This window comes from Ornithorhynchus anatinus, chromosome X1, assembly GCF_004115215.2.
Source record: "Ornithorhynchus anatinus isolate Pmale09 chromosome X1, mOrnAna1.pri.v4, whole genome shotgun sequence".
NCBI classification, from domain to species: domain Eukaryota; kingdom Metazoa; phylum Chordata; class Mammalia; order Monotremata; family Ornithorhynchidae; genus Ornithorhynchus; species Ornithorhynchus anatinus.
Genome location: NC_041749.1, coordinates 96,481,804 through 96,506,504, shown reverse-complemented (window position 1 = coordinate 96,506,504; position 24,701 = coordinate 96,481,804). Strand labels below are relative to the sequence as shown.

General features: G+C 42.9%; 1 protein-coding gene across 9 annotated transcripts in view; it reads left to right on the top strand.

The window, feature by feature from the left end:
- ITPR1 (inositol 1,4,5-trisphosphate receptor type 1) overlaps window positions 1-24,701 on the top strand; it is a 336,719-nt gene that overhangs the window by 94,944 nt on the left and 217,074 nt on the right. For 6 of the 9 annotated variants that reach the window (XM_029050129.1, XM_029050128.1, XM_029050127.1 and 3 more), the window contains 4 exons: window positions 16,226-16,341; window positions 21,723-21,761; window positions 22,400-22,486; window positions 23,161-23,319. In XM_029050129.1, the coding sequence (XP_028905962.1) occupies window positions 16,226-16,341; window positions 21,723-21,761; window positions 22,400-22,486; window positions 23,161-23,319 (401 nt within the window). The remainder of the gene's footprint in view (window positions 1-16,225; window positions 16,342-21,722; window positions 21,762-22,399; window positions 22,487-23,160; window positions 23,320-24,701) is intronic. The other 3 variants (XM_029050132.1, XM_029050131.1, XM_029050126.1) reach the window with 1 other exon arrangement.

Here is a 24,701-nt window from a genome sequence, read left to right as displayed (position 1 = left end):
GACAATCACATGGGATTTTGGAATGTATCGGAACAGTTTCCTAGCGTAGAAAGTTAGTCGACTAGAGCAGATTTCCTTCTCATAGGAAAGTGGAAATTTGGTGGACTCAAAAATGAACAAATTGACTTTATTCAGAGTACTAAAGGGAAGGGAGAAATAGTCAGTAAGATGAAGAAAATGACCTTTAGGAAGGCAAATTTTAATAAGACTAGAAGAAAGGACCTATTGGGAAGAAAGGCTGAAGCAATTAAATCCAAGGAAGCTGGGTGTTCTTCAAAAAGATGATTCTGCAAGCTCAGGAACAAATTATACAAGTGCAGAGGAAGGCAAGAAGGGTGACAAACTACCAACATGGTTATATGACAAGTCATGGCAGACAAATTTAATAATCTTCTCACATTAAGGACTGGTCAAATAGACAAGGGAGAAGAAAAAAAAAAGAAATCACATACCAAAACTTCAAGAAGACTTCTGATTCCTACCCTCATGATGAGAGTTACATCAGAGTCTTGGTGCCACCCCGGGTGGATATTTTAAGTGATGTCCCATAGGGACATAAGAGTAAAAGTGTCTGGTATATCATGTATTTCCTACTACTCTCATTCATCATTTTTATCTCTCATCCATTAGATTGAAAACTCTTTGAGGGTAAGGAACATGTGTCCCGCTTGTTATGCTCTCCCAAGTGCTTAGTACAGAACTTAGTACTCAATACTTAGATGTTCAATAATAATAATTATTGTGACATTTATTAAGTGCTTACTATGTGCCAGACACTATACTAAGTGATGGGGTGGATACAAGCAAATTGGGTTGTACTCAGCCCCTGTCCCACATCAATCAATGAATAAATAAATATCAATTGAGAGATCTGCCCTGGGCCAGCTTCTATTACATGTCTTTGCTACAGACATGGTTGAAGGATTTGAAACGTGCCTGGAACTCCCACCCCTATATCAATCAAACAGTGGTATTTATTGAGCACTTCCTATGGGCAGAGCACTGTGCCACAACAGAGTTGGTGGACACATTCCCTGCCCACCAGGAACTTAGTCTAGAGCGGGAGACAGACATACATTAAAATAGAGGACAGATAAAGTGCTGTCATGTTGAGGGTGGGGTGAATATAAAGTGCTTAAAGGGTATGGATTCAAGTAATGGGTGACACAGAAGAGAGAAGGATTAGGGGAATTGAGGGTTTAGTTGGGGAGGCCTCTTGGAGGAGATATAACTTTAATAAGGCTTTGAAGGTGGGGAGAGTAGTGGCCTGTCATATGAAGGGGGAGGTAGTTCAAGGCCAGAGGCAGGACATGAGCAAGGGGTTGTCAGCGAGATAGATGAGATCAAGGTACAGTGAGTAGGCTGGCATTGGAGGAGTGCCGTGTAGATACTGGATTCTAGGAAAAAAAATCAGTGAGGTAAGGTAGGAGGGGGAGAGCTGATTGAGTGTCTTAAAGACAATGGTAAGGAGTTTTTGTCTGATGCTAAGGTGGATGGGCATTCTTTGGAGGTTTTGGAGGAGTGGGGGCATGTGAACTGAATAGTCCTTTAGACAGTGATCTGGGCAAGAGAGTGAAGTTTGGACTGGAGTAGGGAGAGACAGGATTCAAGGTGGTTAGTGAGGAGGCTGATGCAGTAGTCTAGGCAGGATAGGATAAGTGCTTGGATCAACGTAGTAGCAATTTGGTTGGAGAAGAAAGGGTGGATTTTGGTGATGTTGTCAAGGTAGCAATAATAATGATGGTATTTAATTGCTTACTAGGCACCAAGCACTATTCTAAGCACTGAGGTAGATACAAGGTAAACAGGTCGTCCCACATGGAGCTCACAGTCTTAATCCCCATTTTACAGATGAGGTAATTGAGGCACAGAGAAGTTAAGCTGCTTGCCTAAGGTCACACAGCAGACAAGTGGCAGAGCTGGGATTAGAACCCACATCCTCTGACTCCCAAGCCTGTGCCCTTTCCACCAGCCCATGCTGCGACAGGATTTGGGGGCAGATTGAATATGTGGAAATGAGTCAAGGATAATGCCAAGGTTACAGGCATGGGAGACAGGGAGGATAGTGGGAGGATCTCTACAATGATGGGAAAGACAGGAGGAGGACAAGGTTTTGGCAGAAGGATGAGGAGTTCTGTTTTGGACATGTTAAGTTTGAGGAGTTGGAGGGGCATGTAGGTAGAGGTGTCCTGAAGGCAGGAGGAAATGTGAGACTGCAGAGAAGGAGAGAGCTCAGGGCTGGAGAGGTAGATTTGGGAATCATCCATGATTCCGTCTGTTACATAACCTTGCTACATATCCCACAGACCAGTTGCTCTTCCCATCTTCAAAGCCGAAAACAGCATGGCGTAGTGGATAGAGCATGGGCCTGGGAGTCAGGAGGTCATGGGATCTAATCCCAGCCCCGCCACTTCTCTGCTCTGTGACCTTGGGCAAGTCATTTCACTTCTCTGTGCCTCAGTTACCTCATCTGTAAAATGGGAATTGAAACTGTGAGCCCCACATGGACAAGGGGACTGTGTCCAACCCGATTTGCTCATATCCACCCCAGCGTTTATTATAATGCCCGGCACATAATAAGCGCTTAACAATTACTATAATCATTTATTATTATTTCTGACATCATATTTCCTCCAGGAAACTTTCCCGGACTAAGCTATCCATCCCCCATCCTATTTTTCCTCCCTTCTGCTTCTCCCATGCACTGAGTCCCACCCCCTAAGCACTTAGGTACTCTCCTCCTATACCCACTCCCACTTGTAAACATATACTCAGTTGCTTCCTCTATATGTAAATTTATTTTAATGTCTGTCTCACCCATGAGACTGTAAGGTCCTTGAGAACTTGGACTGTATCTATCAACTCTATTGTACTCTATTCACACTCGGGTGTTTTCTTTGCTAGGTCACTTATTCTTGGACTATCATATCTCTTTCCGGTAATAGTATATTTCCCTCCTTAATAGGTTAACAGTTTGAAAAAAGGAAGTTGCTAAAGTTGTGTAGTGGAAAGAGAAAAGTGTTGGGTGTCAGGAGACCTGGGTTATAATCCCAGGTCTGCCACTCAAGTGCTGTCACCTTGGGCAGGTTACTTAACCTCCCTGGGGCCTCCATTTCTTCATCTGTAAAATGGGGATAAGATACCGGCTTTTCCTACCACTTAGATTCTGAACCCTATGTAGGATAGAGTCTGTGTTTGATCGGATTATCTTGTACCCATCTCAGGATTAATCAGTGATTGGGACTTAGAAAACACTTAGTAAATACCATAATTATTATTCCAGAAAGAAAACATTTACAATATTAAGTACCCCAGAGAGGAAAACAGCAAGAACTTGTTCCCTTCAGGAATTTGGAATAAAGTCTAGAACTGCTGAAATAACAAACACCTTGAGACCCTGTTCATAAAATCATTCTTTGATCTTTAGGAGAATTCCATTTTGCAGAGTAATGCTGGAGGATTAACTCTGCCCCCCCCCCCCCCCCGCTCGAGGAGTGAAGTGTGAACAAAGACCTATTTTTTGTGTGTGCATGTTTCTCTCAGCTCTGTCACTTGCCTGCTTTGTGACCTTGGGCGAGTCAACTTTTTGGTGCCTCAGTTTCCTCATCTGCAAAATGGGGATTACATACCTGTTCTCTCTCCTCCGTAGACTGGGAGCCCAATGAGGGTCGGAACATTGTAAGCCCTTAAAAAATTCCACCGTTTGTAGAGCTGGGTTTCTGATATGGTTCCTCCCCTTGTCCAGTTTTGCTGTCATAGACAGGGGCTAGGGCCTCTTGTCTACTGGTGTCTACCTGCCCTGTGCTTCCCTCAAAATAAGTGTTCCTGTTCCAGCCTTCTTTAATTCCCATCCCAATATTCCCATTTTTCCAATGAGCAAGAGCTCTCTGGGCAATTGAATCGATCAGTGGTATTTATTGAGCACTGTGCCAGGGAGCATACAATACAATGAGAAAGAGATAATTGAAAAATTCAACATTGATTCATTGTCTCACTGGATGCGCAGCACTGTAAAGGTATTGGGCAAATACATTTGAATAGGGTTTTCATCCAGGCACAGAGAAGTTAAAATAGTGCTGTGGGGTACATGCAAGCAAGTAGGGCAAGCCACACTCTTTAGAGAATGATGAAGTACAGACTCGAACAATGGGATACGGTAGGGGACAACAGTAGAAGACAGACCAGCCTGGCTTGTAGCGATCAGGAGAGACTTCTTTCTCCTGGAGCAAAGGTTTTGGAAGACCAGAATGCCATGGGAAAGGAGCAACAACTCTTGTATTGTACTTCGTACTGATGTTTTGTACTTTTCGAGTGCTTAGTACAGCGCTCTGCACACAGTAAGCACTCAATAAATATGATTGAAAGAATTAATCAACCTTGGCAATAAGGGGGGGGTGGAGGCCATCATCCCCACAGAATTGGGACTATGGGGGCAAAATCCTTAGCTTTAGCCCCTTAGCTTTCTGGGCTGCCCGCCCTGCCCCTCTCAATAAGACGGGGACTGATCGGAAGCCACCCAGGGAAGCAGAGTGGATTAATGGATAGATCACGGGCCTGGGAGTCAGAAGGACCTGAGTTCTAATCCCAGTTCCTCTACCTGTCTGCTGTGTGGCCTTGGGCAAATCACTTAACTTCTCTGGGGCTCAGTTACATCACCTGTGAAATGGGGATTAAGACTGTGAGCCCCATGTGGGAAATAGACTGTCCAATCTAATTAGCTTTTATAATAATGATAATAATAATTGTGTTTGTTTTAAGTACTTACTATGGGCAAGGCACTTTACTAAGTGCTGGGGTGGATACAAGCAAATTGGGTTGGACACAGTCCCCGGTCCACGTGGGGCTCACAGTCTCAATCACCATTTTACAGATGAGGAAACTGAGGCCCAGAGAGTAATAATAATTATGGTATTTGTTAAGTGCTTACTATGTGCTGAGCACTGTTCTAAGTGCTGGGGTAGATACAGGGTAATCAGATTGTCCCACGTGGGGCTCACATTTTTTAATCCCCATTTTTACAGATGAGGTAACTGAGGCACAGAGAAGTTAAGTGACTTGCCCAAGGTCACACAGCAGACAAGTGGTGGAGCCGGGATTAGAACTCATGACCTCTGAATCCCAAGCCCGTGCTCTTTCCATTAAGCCATGCTACTTCTAGTGAAGTGACTTGCCCAAGGTCACACAGCAGACAAGTGGCAGAGCTAAGATTAGGACCCATGACCTCCTAATTCCCAGGCCTGTGCTCTGTCCCCTAATCATGCTGCTTCTCTTTTTATCTACCCCAGCACCTAAAACAGTGCCTGGTATATAGTAAATGCTTAACAAATACCATTAAAAAAAAGCTGGAGCCACCATAGAGCTCCTAGCCCCAGCTCTCTCCTGTCTCTCCGACTTTGAACCAGGAGTGGGCTCCATGCTATGATCCAACCATTTTCCCAGTGTGCCCTCTTAACTCACTATGGGTCTGCATTTCCCCCTTCTTGTACTGTGCATGTGTGTCTGCGTGTGTTACATGCTCAACTGCTTGATCCCGTGTGTGTTTTTGTGAGTGCTTGTGTATACTTGTGTCCACCTCCCTGGCTGTCTCTGTGTATCGGCAGGTTCACCTCCCTGGCCCTCAGTTTTGTTTTTTTTGTGAACAGCCTGGCACCCCTGCCATCTTGAAAACAGCACCCGGCCACTTGCAGAGCTACTCAATTAGATCGTAAGGTCCTTGAGGACAGGAAACATGCTCTTTGGTTCTGCTATACTTGCCTAAGTCTAGGACAGTGTATCACATACAAGGAGTACATCAAGGAACTCTCATTTCGTGCTCACTGTATGGAATAACCTGTTCAGCTACCCCTGCATGCATGGTTAGAATCTCACCATCAGGAGCATAGTCTTCAAAAAATGAAGACCAAATGTAAACATATTGGTAAAATATGGGCTATATATACCCAACCAGTATTTTATTTCTTTTTAAAAACCGCCTCTGAAATAGTTGATCTCCAGGGAAAAAAAACGGAAAAAAAATGACATCCCTTTGTGGAGAACAGTATGTTTACAGTCATAAAGTTGGAATCTACCCAGACGGAGCAACATTTTTCCTTATATAGTGTAACTGTAGTCCATAAGGGTAGAAGCACTTTTTCATGAGGATCCTTAAAAGTGCCCTTTTTTGTTGTTTTTCTTCTTATGTAACCCTTTTCATCAAAGGGACTCAGAACCTCCTGAGAGTCTTTTGTATAAAATTTAAGGTTAGTTCAAGGCTTTCATGTTTTGTGATATGGAAATATGATGCTTCCTTTGCTTAAATGAAATCTCATTGAATTTTGAGCATGAAAGGGCTCCTACTTTGGGGAACCTTGGTACTCTGCACAATTGAGTCTCTTTCAGAAATTGCCAAAATATACCTTTTGTTATAATCGCTTAGTACAGTGCTCTGAACACAATGAGCTCTCATTAAATACCATTGATGGTAATTGTGTCATACAGTTAGCCTTTCTATTTCATTTTAGGATGGGCATTTTTGTCTACCATATAATCTCATTCAGAGTCCTCCCCCAGCGTCTTCATTCATTCAGTCATATTTGAGTGCTTACTGTGTGCAAAGCACTGTACTAAGTGCTTGGGAGAGTATAATACAACAACAAACTGACACATTTCCTGTGTCCACAATGAGTTCACATTCTAGATGGGGAGACAGACATTAATGTACATAAATGAATAAATAAATTACAGATATATACATATGTGCTGTGGGGCTGGGAGGGAGGATGAATGAAGGGAGCAAGTCAGGGTGACTTGTTGGGTGGGGATTGTCTTTGTTGCCAAATTGCACTCTCTAAGTGAATGGTACAGTGCTCTGCACACAGGAAGCGCTCAGTAAATATGATGGAATGAATGGGAGAAGAGGAGGGCTTAGGGCAGGTTTCTTGGAGGAGATGTGCCTTCTTAAAACACTTTTTCAGAATAAAGCAAAGGAATAGTGGCCTCTGGATTTGTTATGCTTAGATGTTATTAAAGTCATCTAAACAAAGAAGTTACTGGAGATACAAACTACAATAGAAAAATTTAAAATTTTACATTTTATTTTGCCTTGATCTGCATTTCCCATGAGGTTCATCTGATTTTTATCACCTTTATCAAACAAACGGACAGTTATAACTTATACAACATTGTTTAACCTCTCACAGGGTCAGGTTGGTATTTGTGTCAGGCGATTCTTTTAAAATTCGAGTCTCCTTCTCCTTCCCCAACCCCCTTTTTTTTTTCCTTCCCTTCTTGTACTTTTTCTGGGCATGGCAGTTTGCTAAGAGAAAACCTTGCTTTTCGTATTTCTTGGATTCCTTTTCATCATCTACATTTTTGTTCCCCTGCAGCCGAAGCTAAAGTGTACTTTATCTTCCAAGTCCCTATCCTTATTTGACAGGTTGATTAAAAAAAGTAAACCAGAATTGGCTCATTGGGCAGGACCTAGTGGAGCCTGAAATAAATCCCTTCCAGACTGTTGGGACTGAATTTACCAATGTTCTGAAGCAGATGTTCTCTGTATCTGACGACACTAAGGCTTGTGAAGGAATGACTAGGACATCTACCATATATGAATGGATTTGTTTCCTTTTAAGGTCACCTGAGGGTATATCTTAGAGGGTTCCTGTGTCGGTCTTTTTTTTTATGCTGTTAAGCACTTATTGTGTGTCAAATAGGTTTCTAAGTGCTGGGGTAGATACAAGTGAATTAGGTTGGACACAGTCCCCGCCTTGCATGGGGCTCACTGTCTGAATAGGAGGGAGAACAGAACTGAGTCATAGAGAAGTTAAGTGACTTGCCCGAGGTCACAAGACAAGCATTTGGCAGAGCAGAGATTAGAACCCAGGTCCTCTCACTCCCATGCCCCTGCTCTTTCCACTAGGCCATGCTGCTTTCCCTACCATCCCTGATAATTCAGCTCCCTTTCCGGGAGAATGCCCTTCCTGACTTGGTCCCTGCAAGTCTTCCCTGTGGGAAACTGTGTGCCAACTCCCATGAGATGTTTCCTAGAGTAGGAGACATATACAGCTGAGGGTGACTTTGAGAGTTCAGCTTGGTCCCTGTGCCTGGGCAGGTGAATTGGCTAAAACATCCAGGACAGATGATTATCTCTATCCCCTGTGCACACACATTGTAACAAAGCTGAGAAACCTTTTCTTGGCATGTAGTGACTAAATTATGCTCCAGCGCTTAGAACAGTGCTCGGCACATAGTAAGCGCTTAATAAATACCAACATTAAATTAACTTTGAACACACAAAATTTTCCATCTCTTGATGAGGCCAGAAATCTGTGCGAGAGAAAGTTACTGGAGTTGTTATGCTTTCATGGAGAAAATTCTCCACCCCTTTCCTGACTTAGGCCCCTGAAGTTATCGGCCATCCCTTCAGGTTTTAAATGCCAGTTTGGGGCTCAGGTAATAGTTATAACAAAGCTTCATTTCTTAACTTAAATTTCTTTCATAAGCAAGAATTGCCATATAAAAATACGACTGAGTCCCATACAGGGCCAGATTAACTCAGAAGACACTACTGGGAAATCACTGGATCGACTGGCCCTGGTTCATCTTTTTCCAAGCATGTGCTCCAGCTTGTGGTGGGGGAGGGGTTTTTCAGTAGGGAAGCTCCGCTTCTTCCACCTGCTGCTCATGTAGCCCCATGATTGCCCCTGCCACTGGCAGCTCTGTACCCCCAACTCATCTTTGCAATGTTGTGGATGCAGTCAATAAGGATACGTGAGTCTACTATAAATAGGCACATTATTGATTGACCCCTGAGGGCACCGGTCCATTGGGATATTTTGCGTGTGATTGGTCTGCCATGGTGCCTAGAAAATATCTCTGTGGGCTAGTGCCCTTGTGGATCAGCTGGGGTCTGGTCTAATGTAGTGTGCAGTGTAAGAGGAAGGGGAGGAGGGAAGGCCCCTGGAGAGATGCTGATGGTATTTGTAAAGTGCTTACTATATGTCTCAGCACTTCTAAATGCTGGGGTAGATACAAGGTGATCAAATTGGACACAGTCACCATCCCACATGAGGCTCACAGTCTTAATCCCCATTTTACAGATGAGGCAACTGAGGCACAGAGAAGTGCACTGACTTGCCCAAGATCACACAGAAGACAAGGGACAGAGCTGGGATTAGAACCCAGGTCGTTCTGACTCCCAGCCCCGTGCTCCAGCCACTATGCCGTGGGTTGGCCCTTGAGGATAGGTGACATACCAGGAGGGAGGGAGGTTTGGGAATGCCATCTTTCCTCAGTGTGGAGAAGCAGCATGGGCCTGGGAGTTAGAGGACCTGGGTTCTAATCCCAGCTCTGCCAATTGCTTGCTGTGTGACTTTGGGCAAGTCACTTAACTTCTCTATCCCTCAGTTCTCCTGTTTTCTCTCCTACTTAGACTGCAGCCCCATGCAGGACAGGGACTGTGTCCAACCTAATTAACTTGTTTCTACTCCAGCGCTTAGAACAGTGTTTGACACATAGCAAGGACTTAACAAAATATCATAAAAAAAGAAAATAGCAGTGGAGGTTGCTTGAGGCCACTGTTGGTTGCGATAGGCTTGGTCAGATGTAATAGTTGAGCACTTCTTGCATGCCGATCACTTGGGAGACATTTCAGAAGATGCATAAATTGCTATCTGTGCACCCAGAGAGCTAACAGGGTTCTCACACTAAGCAGTTCATCGTTTAGACTGTGAGCCCGTTGTTGGGCAGGGATTGTCTCCATCTGTTGCCGAAATGTACATTCCAAGCGCTTAGTACAGTGCTCTGCACATAGTAAGCACTCAATAAATACGGCTGAATGAATGAATGTTGCACGGCCTACACAGTGGCAGAGGAAGAATAAAGGTAAAAGTCTTCTTTTAATCTTAAAACAAAGTAAATAGGTGCTTAGAATTTTGTTTTCATTTCACCAGTTCAGTAAATTTCTAATAGCTCCACTGGCACAAACAGGGCCATCCGTATATATTTTTTCCCCTCTTCTTTGCCCCATTTCCTCCAGTCTCCTCACCTTCCTCATGTCCTGCTGTGGAAATCCCCTGAAGGGCTTCAGGCTGGGAGCCAAGGAATGGAAATTACATCATAGTTCTTTGCGGGTTACTCAACAGAAATAAAGGGCCAAATAGGGAGTGTTGGTGATTTCTATTTAGACACATGCACACACAGATCCATCAAAATAGCCTTCCATTCTTGGAATCTCAAAACCATGCACCAAATCTTGATCTCTGATTTGAGTGAATGCAGGATTTGACCAAATTTGTATTAACTGACATAGCCTCAGCTCATCAGTTGTTAAGCCCTTTGCTAATCCACTTCCTTGCTGGATAAAGTAGTATTCTATTTGTAACTTCTGTGGACCTGCTCTCAGCTAGTGAAATTTTTATCTTGTTAAAACTGATCTATATATTTGAAAGCATCTGATCCAATGTGTTAGGTTTTCTGCTGGTCTGCCTCTCCTTCCAGCTAGTTGTTTTTGTTCAAGTGTTAATTGTGAACCATATTCAATAACCATAGCAAATATAGCACTTAGTATAGTGCCCTGCACACAATAAGTGCTCAGTAAATACGAATTACATGTACATGAAGGTTTAGCATATTGATTGATGATAGGCTGTAAAATGTGATTCTGCCTATTTGACTCCTAGAAATATTGACAAACAAGCTCTGTGGAGAACAGCAATGTATGTTCTGTAGGTATGTGTTCAGATTAGGGGTTCGATAGCAGAATGAACTTCAGAAGAGGGTGCTTCCAGGGGGTGCTTCTCTCCACCCCTACGCTGTATTTATTGAGCACTTACTGTGTGCAGAGCACTGTGCTAAGCACTTAGAAAGTACAATTCAGCAACAGAGACAATCCCTACCCAACAAAGGGCTCCCAGTCTAGAAGAGGGGAGATGGACAACAAAATAAAACAGGTATAAGTAAACAGGCATTTTACTGCTCATTGTGGGTAGGGAACATGTCTAACCAACTCTGTTATATTGTACTTTCCCAGGTGCTTAGTACTGTGCTCTGCACACAGTAAGCACTCAGTAAATATGATTGAATGATTTTCTTTCCCACCTCTCAGGTGAAGATTTCTCATTTTACCAGAAACTAGGGAAGCAGCATGGCCTAGTGAGCACAGGCCTGTGAGTCAGAGGCCATGGTTTCTAATCCTGGGTCTGTCACTTACTGCTGCATGATTTTGGGCAAGTCATTCATCTTCTCTGTGCCTGAGTTCGCTCATCTCTAGTGGGGATTCAAAACCTGATCTCCCTGGTACTTACTCTGAGCCTCATGTGGAACCTGATTATCCCTTTATCTACCCCAGTGCCTAGTACAGTGCTTGGAATATAGTAAGCACTTAACGAATGCTCATCATTATTATTATTATCCATCAGTGGCATTCATTGAGCGCTAATGTGGGCAGAGCATTGTACTAAGCGCTGGGGGGAGTACAGTAGAATAGAGTTGGTAGAACGTTCCCTGCCCACAAGGAGCTTTCAGTCTACAGCTTAGAGTCCAAAGTCAAAATGAGATGGGGACAGTTCCCACTGAAAATTCCACTTCACTTCCAAATGCAACTGTCATGTCTTAAAACAATGTGATTAAGCTGTGATGTACAAACACTATCTTCCCATGGGTGTTTGCATGCCAACTGCTCATTCTGCCAAACTTCTCCAATGAGTCTCTTACTTCTTAAATGTTGCCTTTCATCCGAAGTACTCCAACAACTCTTGATCCCACAGATATCATTCCACATTTTATCTCCGTGGCCACTCACGTGCTGCTTCTCCACCTGAAATGTGGCCTTTCTCTTCCGTCACTTTTTCTTCTCTTTAAAAGTTCCTTATTCAAAAGACAATTCGTGCCTACCTGGTATAATAGATTTGACATTACCTGTGGCATACTAAATTCTTTGTCCAACCTGTCTGCCTTGATTTTTATTCTTGAGGTTTCTATAGTATTTTCCAAGCACTTAGTACAGTACTCAGTAGGTATTCAGTAAATACTGTTCTAACAAAGTGTGACGTATGGTGAAGTTTTAGAAAATCCAAAGTTGTTTGGAAAGTTTATGCCTCTCTGTCCCTTAACCCCACTCAAAGCTTTTCCAGATGGCCTCTGTAGGGGTACAGAAAAAGGAGTAATGTATGTTTCGCTTTAAATAGTTATCTGCTGGATTTACTACTTCTCTGGGCATACAACAGCAAAATGATACACACAACCGAACTTTGATTTGTATTATTATCTCCCAATTGCCAAAGGACAATGTGGAGCAGCTGTCCTGCTAAACTTCAGAAGATTACTTTTAAGTACCCTGTTTTAATAGCTTAATTTAATTCTTGCCTCGATGTCAGTTGCTAAGTAACTGAGACGACAAAACCAGCAAAGCTAATTTTGTTCTGTTACTAATAACTTAGCGTCTCATATATTTACATAGACATTTGGTTATTATACATTTAATCTGTTGTAATGCTGAATTTTGCGCAAAGAAGAATTGTTGGTATGTCATCTGCGATTATGATTCTGGCAATAGCTATTGCTGTTTAATATCCACCCTCACCTTGGATGCTTGTCGAATTACCAGTGGTTGTAAACTAGTATTTCACCTGATACTGCAGAGAAGCAGAATGACCCAGTGGAAAGAGCATAGGCCTGGGAGTCAGAGGACCTGGGTTCAAGTTCCAACTCCTCCATGTGCCTGCTGTGTGACCTTGGGCAAGTCACTTAACTTCTCTGTGCCTCAGTTACCTCATCTGTAAAATGGGGATTAAAACTGTGAGCCTCATGTGGGACATGGACTTTGCCTAACCTGATTATCTGGTATGTAGTGCAGTGCCTGGCATATAGTAAATGCTTAACAGATACAATTAAAAAAAAAAATTGTGAGCCCTTTGAGGGACACAGACTGTGTCTGACCTGATTATCCTGTATCTTCCACAGTGCAGTGCGTGGCACATAGTAAGCGCTTAACAAACGCACAATTATTATCTGTTTGAAAGTACTGTATAATGATTCAACAAAGACTAAAATATCCTCTGATCATTAAAAAAAAATTGATGGAACTTGATTTGACCTCAAGCAAAGTGACCTTTTACAATTTTTCTATGTTATCATCATTTTGCCCTTCAGGAGTCACCGAGTGTCAGAGGGCAAAGAACCAGTTTAAAAGTGCTATTTTGGAAGTTTCCAAAATAGATTATTCTCTTTCTATTTGTAATTATTGTCCAGGGATGTTGTAGTTACATCCAGTTTTAATTTGTTTCACTTTCTGTACATCCAAAATTTAATTTATAAAAGAGACTGCATCTTTACAGAAGTTGACATCAAACAACCTAAAGTATCAATGATCAGAGCAAATCCCACTGATCCAAGTGGATTTCCTAGTCTAATTAGGTCATCAATCAGTGGTATTCACTGAGCATTTACTGTGTGCAGGAGCATTCATTCATTCAGTCGTATTTATTGAGCATTTACCGTGTGCAGAGCACTGTACTAAGCGCTTGGAATGTACAATTTGGCAAGAACTAAGCACTTGGGAAAGTACATCACAACAGACTTGGTAGACACGATCCCTGGCCCTAAGGATCTTACAGTCTACGTGGGGGGGGGGAACGACTGACATTAAACTAGATGAGGGATGGGGGAAGAGGTGTGACAAATTCAGTCCCTTTTGACAGCAGGCCAGTTGGGTAGGTTATTTCCTTTCTTTGATTATTCAGCTATTTCTGGGTTTCCATTTCCATCATTTTGTAAATATTATTCTTCAGGGGTGATCATGACATTGTATTGTTGGTGCTTCCTCTCGGCTGTGTTGTCTTGGATTCTGAGAGAAACATGGACTGTGTCGTTCACCTAAAGCAGTAATTGAATCCAGATTATGTCACAGATGTTCAAGAAAAGTCTTGCCTGGGCTTTTCTTTATGGCCTTTGTAAAATTGCTCATAGTCCAATACAATTCTTTGGTGGGAAGATGATAAAAATCTGAAAAATAATTTTCCAGAAAAGCTAGCTCAGACCTCATTCCCTCTCACCTTATTAAAAACATCGCCCCTGCCCTCCTCCCTTCCTTAACTTCTATTTTTAACTACTCAATCTCCAATGGCTCCTTCCCATCTGCCTTCAAACATGCCCACGTCTCCCCCATCCTAAAAAAACTCGCTCTCGACCCCACTTCCCCTTCCAGTTATCGCCCTATCTCCCTACTACACTTCCTTTCCAAAATCCTAGAACGAGTCATCTACAATCGCTGCTTAGAATTCCTTAACTCCCATTCTCTCCTGGACCTCCTCCAATCTGGCTTCCGTCCCCTCCACTCTACCGAGACTGCTCTCTCTAAGGTCACCCATGACCTCCTTCTTGCCAAATCCAATGGCTCCTACTCCATTCTAATCCTCCTTGACCTCTCTGCTGCCTTTGAAACTGTCGACCATCCCCTCCTCCTCCATACCTATCTCACCTTGGCTTCACGGACTCCGTCCTCTCCTGGTTCTCCTCTTATCTCTCTGGCCGGTCATTCTTGGTCTCTTTCGCAGGCGCCTCCTCCCCCTCCCATCCTTTAACTGTTGGAGTTCCTCAAGGGTCAGTTCTTGGCCCTCTTCTGTTCTCCATTTACACTCACTCCCTCGGTGAACTCATTCGCTCTCACGGCTTTGACTACCATCTCTACGCAGATGACACGCAGATCTACATCTCTGCCCCTGTCTTCTCCCCCTCCCTTCAGGCTCGCATCTCCTCCTGCCTCCAGGATGTCTCCACCTGGATGTCGGCCCGCCACCTAAAACTCAACATGAGCAAGACTGAGCTCCTCATCTTCCCTCCCAAGCCCGGTCCTCTCCCAGACTTCCCTATCACCGTGGATGGCACGACCATCCTTCCTGTCTCTCAGGCCCGCAATCTCGGTGTCATCCTTGACTCGTCTCTCTTGTTCACTCCACACATCCTATCTGTTACCAAGACCTGCCGGTTTCACCTTTACAATATCGCCAAGATCCGCCCTTTCCTCTCCACCCAAACGGCTACCTTACTGCTACAGGCTCTCGTTATATCCCGGCTAGACTACTGTGTCAGCCTTCTCTCTGACCTCCCTTCCTCCTCTCTTGCCCCGCTCCAGTCTATTCTTCACTCCGCTGCCCGGCTCATCTTCCTGCAGAAACGATCTGGGCATGTCACTCCCCTTCTTAAACACCTCCAGTGGTTGCCTATCAACCTCCGCTCCAAACAAAAACTCCTCACTCTAGGCTTCAAGGCTGTACATTACCTTGCCCCTTCCTACCTCTCCTCCCTTCTCTCTTTCTACTGCCCACCCCACACGCTCCGCTCCTCTGCTGCCCACCTCCTCACCGTCGCTCGGTCTCGCCTGTCCCGCCGTCGACCCCTGGGCCACGACCTCCCTCGGTCCTGGAATGCCCTCCCTCCTCACCTCCGCCAAACTAATTCTCTTCCCCTCTTCAAAACCCTACTTAAAACTCACCTCCTCCAAGAGGCCTTCCCAGACTGAGCTCCCCTTCTCCCTCTACTCCCTCTACTGCCCCCCCTTCACCTCTCCACAGCTTAACCCTCTTTTCCCCCCATTTCCCTCCGCTCCTCCCTCTCTACCTTCCCATCCCCTCAGCACTGTACTCATCTGCTCAACTGTATATATTTTCATTACCCTATTTATTTTGTTAATGAAATGTACATCACCTTGATTCTATTTAGTTGCCATTGTTTTTACGAGATGTTCTTCTCCTTGACTCTATTTATTGCCATTGTTCTTGTCTGTCCGTCTCCCCCGATTAGACTGTAAGCCCGTCAAATCTGTTGTTGACTTGTTCATTCCAAGCGCTTAGTACAGTGCTCTGCACGTAGTAAGTGCTCAATAAATACTATTGAATGAATACTCTATTTCTAAATGGTTATTGCCGGTTTAGTTGTCCTTTGTTTTTGAGGAAGACACCACGATGGTGAAATTGATCTGTGAGAGCATGTATGGCTGTGAGAGCCATATGGGGCCCATAGTCCCAGCCACTTGGTGCACACAAAAATGCTGTCCTTTGTTCTGGTGTTACATTTAAGAGTTGCAGTGCCTGGCACCATTTTCTCTTTTTCCTCCTTGTTTCTCCTTGCTTATTTTTCTTATCTTCACCCATATATGTGCACTTTATAATAGGCCTACTGGTGAGAAAAGTTGCACCTACTTTACCCCACATGCTTAAAACTATTTTATTGTCTGTCATTTAATTTCTAGATTGCCTGTTTAAGCTCTGTCCTATGAATCGCTACTCTGCCCAGAAGCAGTTTTGGAAAGCAGCCAAACCAGGAGCCAACAGTACAACAGATGCAGTGCTCCTCAACAAACTGCACGTATGTATTGAGGGTTATTGGGCCACAGTTTCTCTGACATCTTGCACTGCCAGCTTCATGTTAGAGTGAAAGGAAATTCCTGGCAGCGGGTGGATTTCACCTTTCATTTTAGTGTTCTTTTGGCAAGTGGAGGAAGAAAGGAAAATGGTGCCCGGGCTCTGAACAGAGAGCTCACCCCTGCCTTCACTTCTATGGCTTACAGTGAATTGCCCTCTCCACTGTGCAGTTGGAGAGCAGGTTCCCTTAGCTCTCTCTGCCTTTGCGTTCCCAAGTGTAGAAAAAATGGATAAAGACCCCTGGCCTGGAAGTCAGGAGACCTGGATTCTAGCCCTGTCTCTGAAACTGTTACTCATTACGTGAATTTGCATAAGTCACTGATCCTGTCAGTTTCTCCCCATGGATCGCTTCACCTCATGGGGAGGTTGCATCAGTGAGACAGATGTAATCCCTCTGAGCTCTTCAAAAGGAGAGCACTGGAGAAATCCAAGGGATTTTTGAGCTCAACTCTTTGTATGAAGACTTGGGTAGGACTCGCTTTTACCCACTCTAGTATATTGTACTTTCTCAAGCACTCAGTAGAGGGTTCTGCATATAGTAAGCACTCAAATACCATGGCTTGATTGATTTGGGGGTGCAGCAATTCACCCCTTGGGGTTGTTGTTGGGAATACAGCCTTTTTCCACCCTAATTTGGTAGCCGACTCACGAGCCAAAAGGAGTGCTCCATTGCAGTGCAGACCTAAGTTGACCATATTGCTTCAGAGAGGTCTCTGGACCTCTTGGGTATGTAGTATCCCCAAGACCCAGGGGTTCAGAACAGCCTCTACAGTCTGCCAGTCCCCCTGTGGAAATCTGGCCCAGTCCAGCTCTTTGCTTCGTAGGCCCTGCAAGAGGTGGCTCTGTTGAACAGTCCCAGGGAGCTGTGACTGATTTAAAGAACCATGCCTGCCTCTCTGCGGTATTCCCGACTCCAACATCTAAGGCTGGTCTGGGTCAAATTCCTGGCAGAAGCACCTGTAGATAGCCCAGGGAGCCCAAGTCACCACCGTGTCCAGGAATTCTATGTCCCATGTAGCCCAGAAAAGAAGCCTTTAAGGATGTATTAGTTGAATCAGTGAGACAGGTGTAATCTCTTTGAGCTTTTCAGAAGGAGAGCACCAGAGAAATTCAAGGGATTTTTGAGCCCAACTCTTTGTTTTAAGGCTTAGACGGGAATTGCTTCTACCAACTCTAGTCCATTGTACTTTCCCAAGCACGTAGTATGGTGTTGGCTGCTGGTGTTCTGGTGGCAACAGTACTGTTAATGTGTGTTAGCTGCACTCTTGTAATCCATCCTTGTCCTTGCCTCCAGGCATCTATGAAATTTGGGGACCTACTGACCGTTTTCCAAGACAGAGGTGGCCCAAAATGTTCTCTTCTTTCTTTTCTTCTCTATGTTAATTCCATGTAATGCTATGTGTGGTAACCAAACCCTCCACCCTCCCCTCCAGTTCCCTTGAGTCTGCCCACCATTAGAGTTTTGGGCAAGACCATGAGCACACTTCTTTTTTTGAGTCTTTCATGAAGACAACTGATCCTAAAATCCTGGCACAGTGACATTTGGGTGGGGCTTGTCACAGCATAAAAGCCCCATATTAAGATTTTCAGGAGGCCCAACTTCTGAAACAGTGTAGATATTTTATTTCCACCCTAAAATTGCATTTGCATAATCTAATATTTATGAACTCAGTGGTTCATGAATGACATTTTAGGCTTAAAATCAATTCTCTTTGCAACCATTAAGACAAGGTTAACACTAGTGCTCACTCTGGCCATTTTCATTTAATCTTTTATTGACTCAGGGCAGTGTTTAAGTGGAAAGTAAGGAAATAAAGGTGGGAAACAGGGTTGTGCTGTCTGAGTCTATAGTTGTGTCAGTATTTATTGAGCGCTTACTGTGTGCAGAGCACTGTACTAAGCTCTTGGGAGAGTACCATATAACGTTCATTCATTCAATCATATTAAGCTCTTACTGAATGCAGAGCACTGTATTAAGTACTTGGGAAAGTACAGTACAACAATAAAGAGTGACAATCCCTGCCCACAATGGGCTCACAGTCTAGAGGCGGGGAGACAGACATCAATACAAATAAATAAAATACAGATATATACATAATTGCTGTGGGGCTGGGAGAGGGGGGAAGAGCAAAGGGAGCAAGTCAGGGTGACACAGAAGGGAGTGGGAGATGAGAAAAAGTGGGGCTTAGTCTGGGAAGGCCACTTGGAGATGTGCCTAACAGACACATTCCCTGCCTCCACGAGCTTGTAACATACCTAGAAGAGAGCCCTGAATTGGAGTCAGGAGAGCTGAGTTTTATGCTGTATCAAGGCCTGCTTGCACTCAGAACCAAGACATTTAACCCCTTTGTTCCTCAGTGTTGCCACATGCAAAGCATCATAATTCAGTATTTGCCTCTGGCAAATGCTTCAAGTATTCTTTGAGAGTTTACCTATGAAAGAAGGCTAATTAATGTAATATATTTAATAAAACCCATCTCTAATGATGATTGTTGAGGATATAGCCTATTAATATGTCTTCTCCAAAAATAAAACAAAATTACTTCTTGGAGCATTCGCATGCCCATTAATCTGCATAGTCTATTTTCCATCTGTTCTTTTTTTCTCTTTTTCCTGTCCATTAATGTGATTTTCTACCCCGATACCTTTTTATGCACTGAACATGTTTGGAAGTTGCCTTCATCATTGAAATTTAAGACCTGAGTTTCACTTATAATCACTTGTCTTCTTCGGCATGTGCCTGTCCCCTGGTGGGGTGGGGTTTTTGTTTGTTTGTTGGTGGTGTGTTTTTTTTTTAATCTGCGGCACCCAATATAAAGGTCAGGTTATTTTAAGTTAATGCCATTTAAGGGATTTAGGAATCTGGGACACTTGACTTTCTTTGACTAGTATCAAGAATCAACACTGATTTAAAAGAAGCTGACATCTAGTGGTGAGTAGTTTCAATGTCTTCATTCTTCTACTGAAAGTAACCTGTGGTGGACATTTTGGTCTTAATAATAATAATAATAATTATGGTATTTGTTAAGCGCTTACTATGTGCTGAGCACTGTTCTAAGCGCTGGGGTAGATACAGGGTAATCAGATTGTCCCACGTGGGGCTCACGTTTTTTCTTACTTTCATTAAGTTTCTTCTCCAAACCTAATCTTCCCCCAACAGTGGAATTTTATCTAGCTGCTTCTTGACAGTGATAGACCTGTTCACTTGAAACAGATCCCCAATTGTTTAGTTTTAAGAAATGATCAATCCTTTAATTTAAGCCTTACATTTTGTCATCTTCAATGGAATTGTAATAGTGACTGCTCAGTATTGTCTACTAAAGACCAAGTCATCCACTAGGTTACTTATCAGAAATTCAATACAATTACAATATTATGTAATTCTAAAATTGTGGACCATAAAGAATTAGGAAATTCAATAATATTTTTTCTATTTCTGTAATAAAGAACAGATGACCCCAGGTAAAGTATAATGTCCCATAACTAAATATAAAGGAACTCTTTGGCCTCAGTGTTGTAAATGATAACAATGCTGTGTATAGATCCCATTTTCTGAGAAGCTCAAAACCCTTTAGTCATCTTCTAACTTCACAAATTGAAGAGCAGGTCTTCATTGCACAGCAAGCTCAAAAGCAATTGGAGTCAATGATTGTAATTTTTGTTTAAATGTATAGTTTTCTTATGTCTGATCTGATTATCTATCCACCCCAGCACTTAAGGCAGTGCTTGGCACATAGTAAGTGCTTAAAAATGCTACTATTATTATTATTTTCATTATTATTAAACACATGAGGAGACTGAGGAATCGAGAGATTAGATGGCTTGGTGCTTTATACTTCCCAGACACTGTGGAGGATTTTCCAAGATTTTGGCATAATCTACAGATATCTGATAAGTAATATGCTTATCTCTGCTAGTTTAAAGAGTTTTGGAGCATATTAATCAAGTTGGAAACCTAATTGAGGCCCCTTACTCTCAATTTTCATTATCAGTGGTATTTATTGAGAGCTTCTTGTGTGCAGAGCACTGTATTGAACAGTTGGGAGAGTACAATACAACCGAGTTGGTAGACATTTTCCCATTATGTTAAGCCTTCTGTTGAACAACAAAGAAAATACAGGCGTAATATTGATGGTTTTGGGTGGCCAAAAATTGGTTGAATGAGATCTTAAGAGCCAAAATTTTAAGTAAATGTTTTAAGATCCATGTTGAGGAACAGGAACACTTTGCAGAGTGCTTGAAGAAAGGAGCTTAGTAGGAAAGTGTTCATTCACTCTAGTGAACTGAATTTAATGTTAAGTCAAGAAAAGGATGTGTGTGAAGATTGACTCAGTCCAAGTGTTCACTTGGATCTGTTTAGTATGCTTTACCTTTGACATCTGCAGTTTTTGAACACCTGCTGTGCACAGAGCACCGGATTTGAAATGAAGAGGACATTTTGAGATGCCATCTATGCAATATTCCAAATTTGTTTGTGACCTACTAGTTATTTCAATACAGTGTCAGTACCTTTTTGATTTTCCTTGTGGTTACTAATGCTCAGTTCAAATCTTTACTGCATTTGTTTTCTGACAGTTTACAATCCAGGGTCCACTTTTCTACAGCTTGTAAACGACTTCAAAGTGCATGTAGGAAGAGGTACATTTCTGGTTCTTGTAGGAGGAAGCCTTTTGGCATGTTGGCCTTTTGAAGTGAAGGAAAAAGAACATTTCAGTCATGGAAGATATCCGATGATAGCATTCTAAGTCTAGTACTTCCCCCTTTCTCCCTCCCTGGCTCTAAGACAGCAACTCATTTGCTTTTATGTTTTAAGAAAGTCAAATCATTTAGGATGTGGGGGCTGGGCAGGGGATGGGTGGGGGAGGAGGGAGAGAAGGGCTGATCAGCTAAATGATTTCTCAAGAAAACCAAATTTTTTTTGTAAGAGAAAAGGAGTAATCATGTAGATTCTGAACATGAATGTTTATTTACAAATAAAAGTTCAGGGCAGGAAGGCTTTTGTAAAAGTAAATTTGCTACCTGCTCACCATAGCCTTTGTAAATGTATTCATTCCTTAAACGTTCATCCCTGGAAATCATATTTAAATCTAGCTGCAGCCAGCCCTTCAAAAAAAATGGTTAGTGATATGCCTTAAGCCTGAGATGGGTATGGCCAGTCTTGCAGATTTAGGATATTTTTTGCAGGGGCACAGCTATTTGAAGAAAATGACATTTAGCTGGCAGAAATCATTGCTTTTGCCCCTTGCTATTCATGAGCACTAATCTTGGCCACAACACTGAGAAACAGGAAGTTGAGTAGTATCTAATTCTGGTATCCTCTTAAAGTTTCAGGAAAAAGGACACTGTGAGCCTTTGAAAAATATGGTATGGGAAACCCTGGTTTTAACTACCAGATTAGATACTGAGCTCTCTTTTTTCTAACTCTGTATACAGGGCTTGGAGGCAGACTTGAATACTAAATTCTGGGTAGAAATGGACAGAGCACCCAATTTACTTGTGATGCAGTTGCTCATTCAATAAAGTGGGAGCAATCCCCTTGACCCATTTTTCAAGGATGTGATGAAAAACAATGGCATTTTGGCAAAAAAGGAAGAGAACTCAGTATAAATCAGCCTAGTAGATCTTGATGCTTGTAAACATTTTCATCTGCCTGCAAACTTTGTGTTGGCTTCATCCGCATTTACTGAAACCTTCTCATTTCTGTCCCCACCGACTCCTCTCTCTGTATCACTGGGCTGAGAGAACACAAGTATGTATTTGTAGCAAATGACATAAACAAAGATTCTCTTGGAAACTTTATTTAAAAAGTAATATTGTAGAAGGAGAAGTAGAGTTCATTTTAATTTCTCTTGGGCCTGTTGCCTTTAGAACATGGGCACGTGATAAATGGCGCTGCTGCCATGTTTATTAAATTGAATAGTAGTGTTTGTTAGACAAAATACGAGGGCATAGCCATGGAAATCTGCAGATTTTGAGTTTACCACTATCTCCTTTACTTTCAGCATGCTGCAGATTTGGAAAAGAAACAGAATGAGACTGAAAACAGGAAGCTCCTGGGAACAGTTATCCAATATGGCAATGTCATCCAGGTATGTTGGAGGTATTTTTCTGGTTAGTGTTCCAAATGAAAAAAAAATACTACCCAGTCCCCTACCATGTTAGAGCAAAACTCAATTTGAAAATGAGCTGAGTCAATGGGATATGACTTCAGGAAGGGTGTTTAGAATGAGACCATCCTCGCACATTCATTTTCCTTTGCCGAGGGTACCTTTTCCTGGCCTTTACTTTTCCTTCTGATTGTCTGTGTCAGGGTAAACAGACAAACATCCATGTTGCTTATTTTCTGTAAATTGACTACAGATGGCTTATTGAAAGCAATACACTCTGTCCAAGATAATAATCAGCCAGATTCTGTTCTGGGAACCGGAAGGCAATGTCTAGATGCCCCTTGGGATGCCTCAAGGAGACAAGTGGATTCTGACAAAGCACCTTTTGGTTGCCATTTCAGAAACGGCTGGTCACACACTGGCCATGGCCCTTTCAGTGATTCCTGCTGAAGCTGGGCATGACCAGAGTACCCTCCCCTCCCCCCGACACAAGGCCGCTCTACTTGTGACTAGTAGTGGGGATGGGGGAAGTCTTCTTTCCTATAGACAGTGATTTCCCCCACTGGCTTTTTTTTACATTTTGGATACCGTTGAGAGAGAAATGAAGAACAAATCTTGAAACTTGCTGATATCCCTCTTTTAACCCTTGGTTTCAGCTTCTGCATTTGAAAAGTAACAAATACCTTACGGTTAATAAGAGGCTTCCAGCCCTGCTGGAGAAGAATGCTATGAGGGTGACCCTGGATGAGGCTGGCAATGAGGGATCCTGGTTTTATATTCAGCCGTTCTACAAACTGCGTTCCATAGGAGACAGCGTAAGTGCAGATTTCAAAGTTATAGGATTGATGGATGGAGCTAAAGTATTAGGGTCTGGACTCTAAACAAATTCCTAATGGTTAGCTTTAAGGTGCTGCTTCAAACAGAAACTCTTGACCACTAAATTCACAACTGTCTACCCAATGTCTCCTTCTCTCTCCTCAATCCCTTCTTACTACACCCCAGATCGCACTCTCTGTTCCTCCCAATTGGACCTGGCTCTTGATTCTCCCATCTCTGAGTCTTTGCATGCCCTCTCTTTCTCCTGCAAGGAATTCTCTCCCCTGTCAAATCTGCTAATCTAGTCTTCCCCCCCATGAGTGGGGATTAAAACCAAAGTAATGCACCCAGGAAACCCAAACAGCATTGAAGACTTTCTTCAGCAATCTAGAACTGGATGCTGCTGCAGAATCCCATTATCTTGGCAGCACATTGTGCAATGATTCAAAGATAGGTAAGGAAGTGGAAAAAAGAATCTAGAAGGACAGCATATTCTTCGGGGGATTATTGCGGCAACGTGGCATCAAGGCTCAGGCCAAGGTTTACAGAGTGTTAATGCTGTCCAATCTTCTCCAGGCAGTCCCAGGACTTTGGGTACAATCAGTTCCTTAAAACCATGCCTTAGGTCAAAATGTTAAAAGTTGACATCAGGTTTCTCGTAGGAACGATGTTAGTCAAAAACCCTGTTTTTTTTACCAAAATTAACCAGAAGAATCATGTACTAAATCAGTTATAGGTAAAATAGCTTCAATAATGTATTTATATTGAATCAGAGAGTTTTCATGTTAGGATGGCCAATTTATAGTTCATCTGAAGTAAAATGGACATGTTGAACCCTACCTGGTGACTCCACCTGGCAATAAGATAATTTCCACCAGTCCTCGATTTCTCCTACCCCAACATCACCTTTCTCCACCTCCCTCTTTAAACCTTGGCCCTCACACCACTCATCATGGTTTTAAAAATTGTTTCCTCTACCCCTTGTGGTTCCTGCATACACATTCCCCCTCCCCTCACCACTGGGAGGCTGCTGTTGTAAAATTGAAACCCATTCGTTTTGAACCCCAAATAGGCTGTAAAGTTAGAAATGTTGCAAGTGCCATTTGTCAGGACTTGAAATGTAGTAAGTTGAGGATGGCTTGGATATGGTTATGAGACCTGGACCCTCTGCTTCTGACTCCTTGAGCAATCTCATCAACATGACATAAGGGCCATATTCAACATCAAGAGGTGAGAAGGATCACAAACAGTGAAATCTTGCTATTGTCAAACTCCTAGCTTTGACACTAAGCTTATCTAACTCAGCACTGCTGTGGTGCACGTGCTGAGAATGGATGACCACAACAGCTTCTGTGTAATGAACTGAAATAGAAGAACCAAA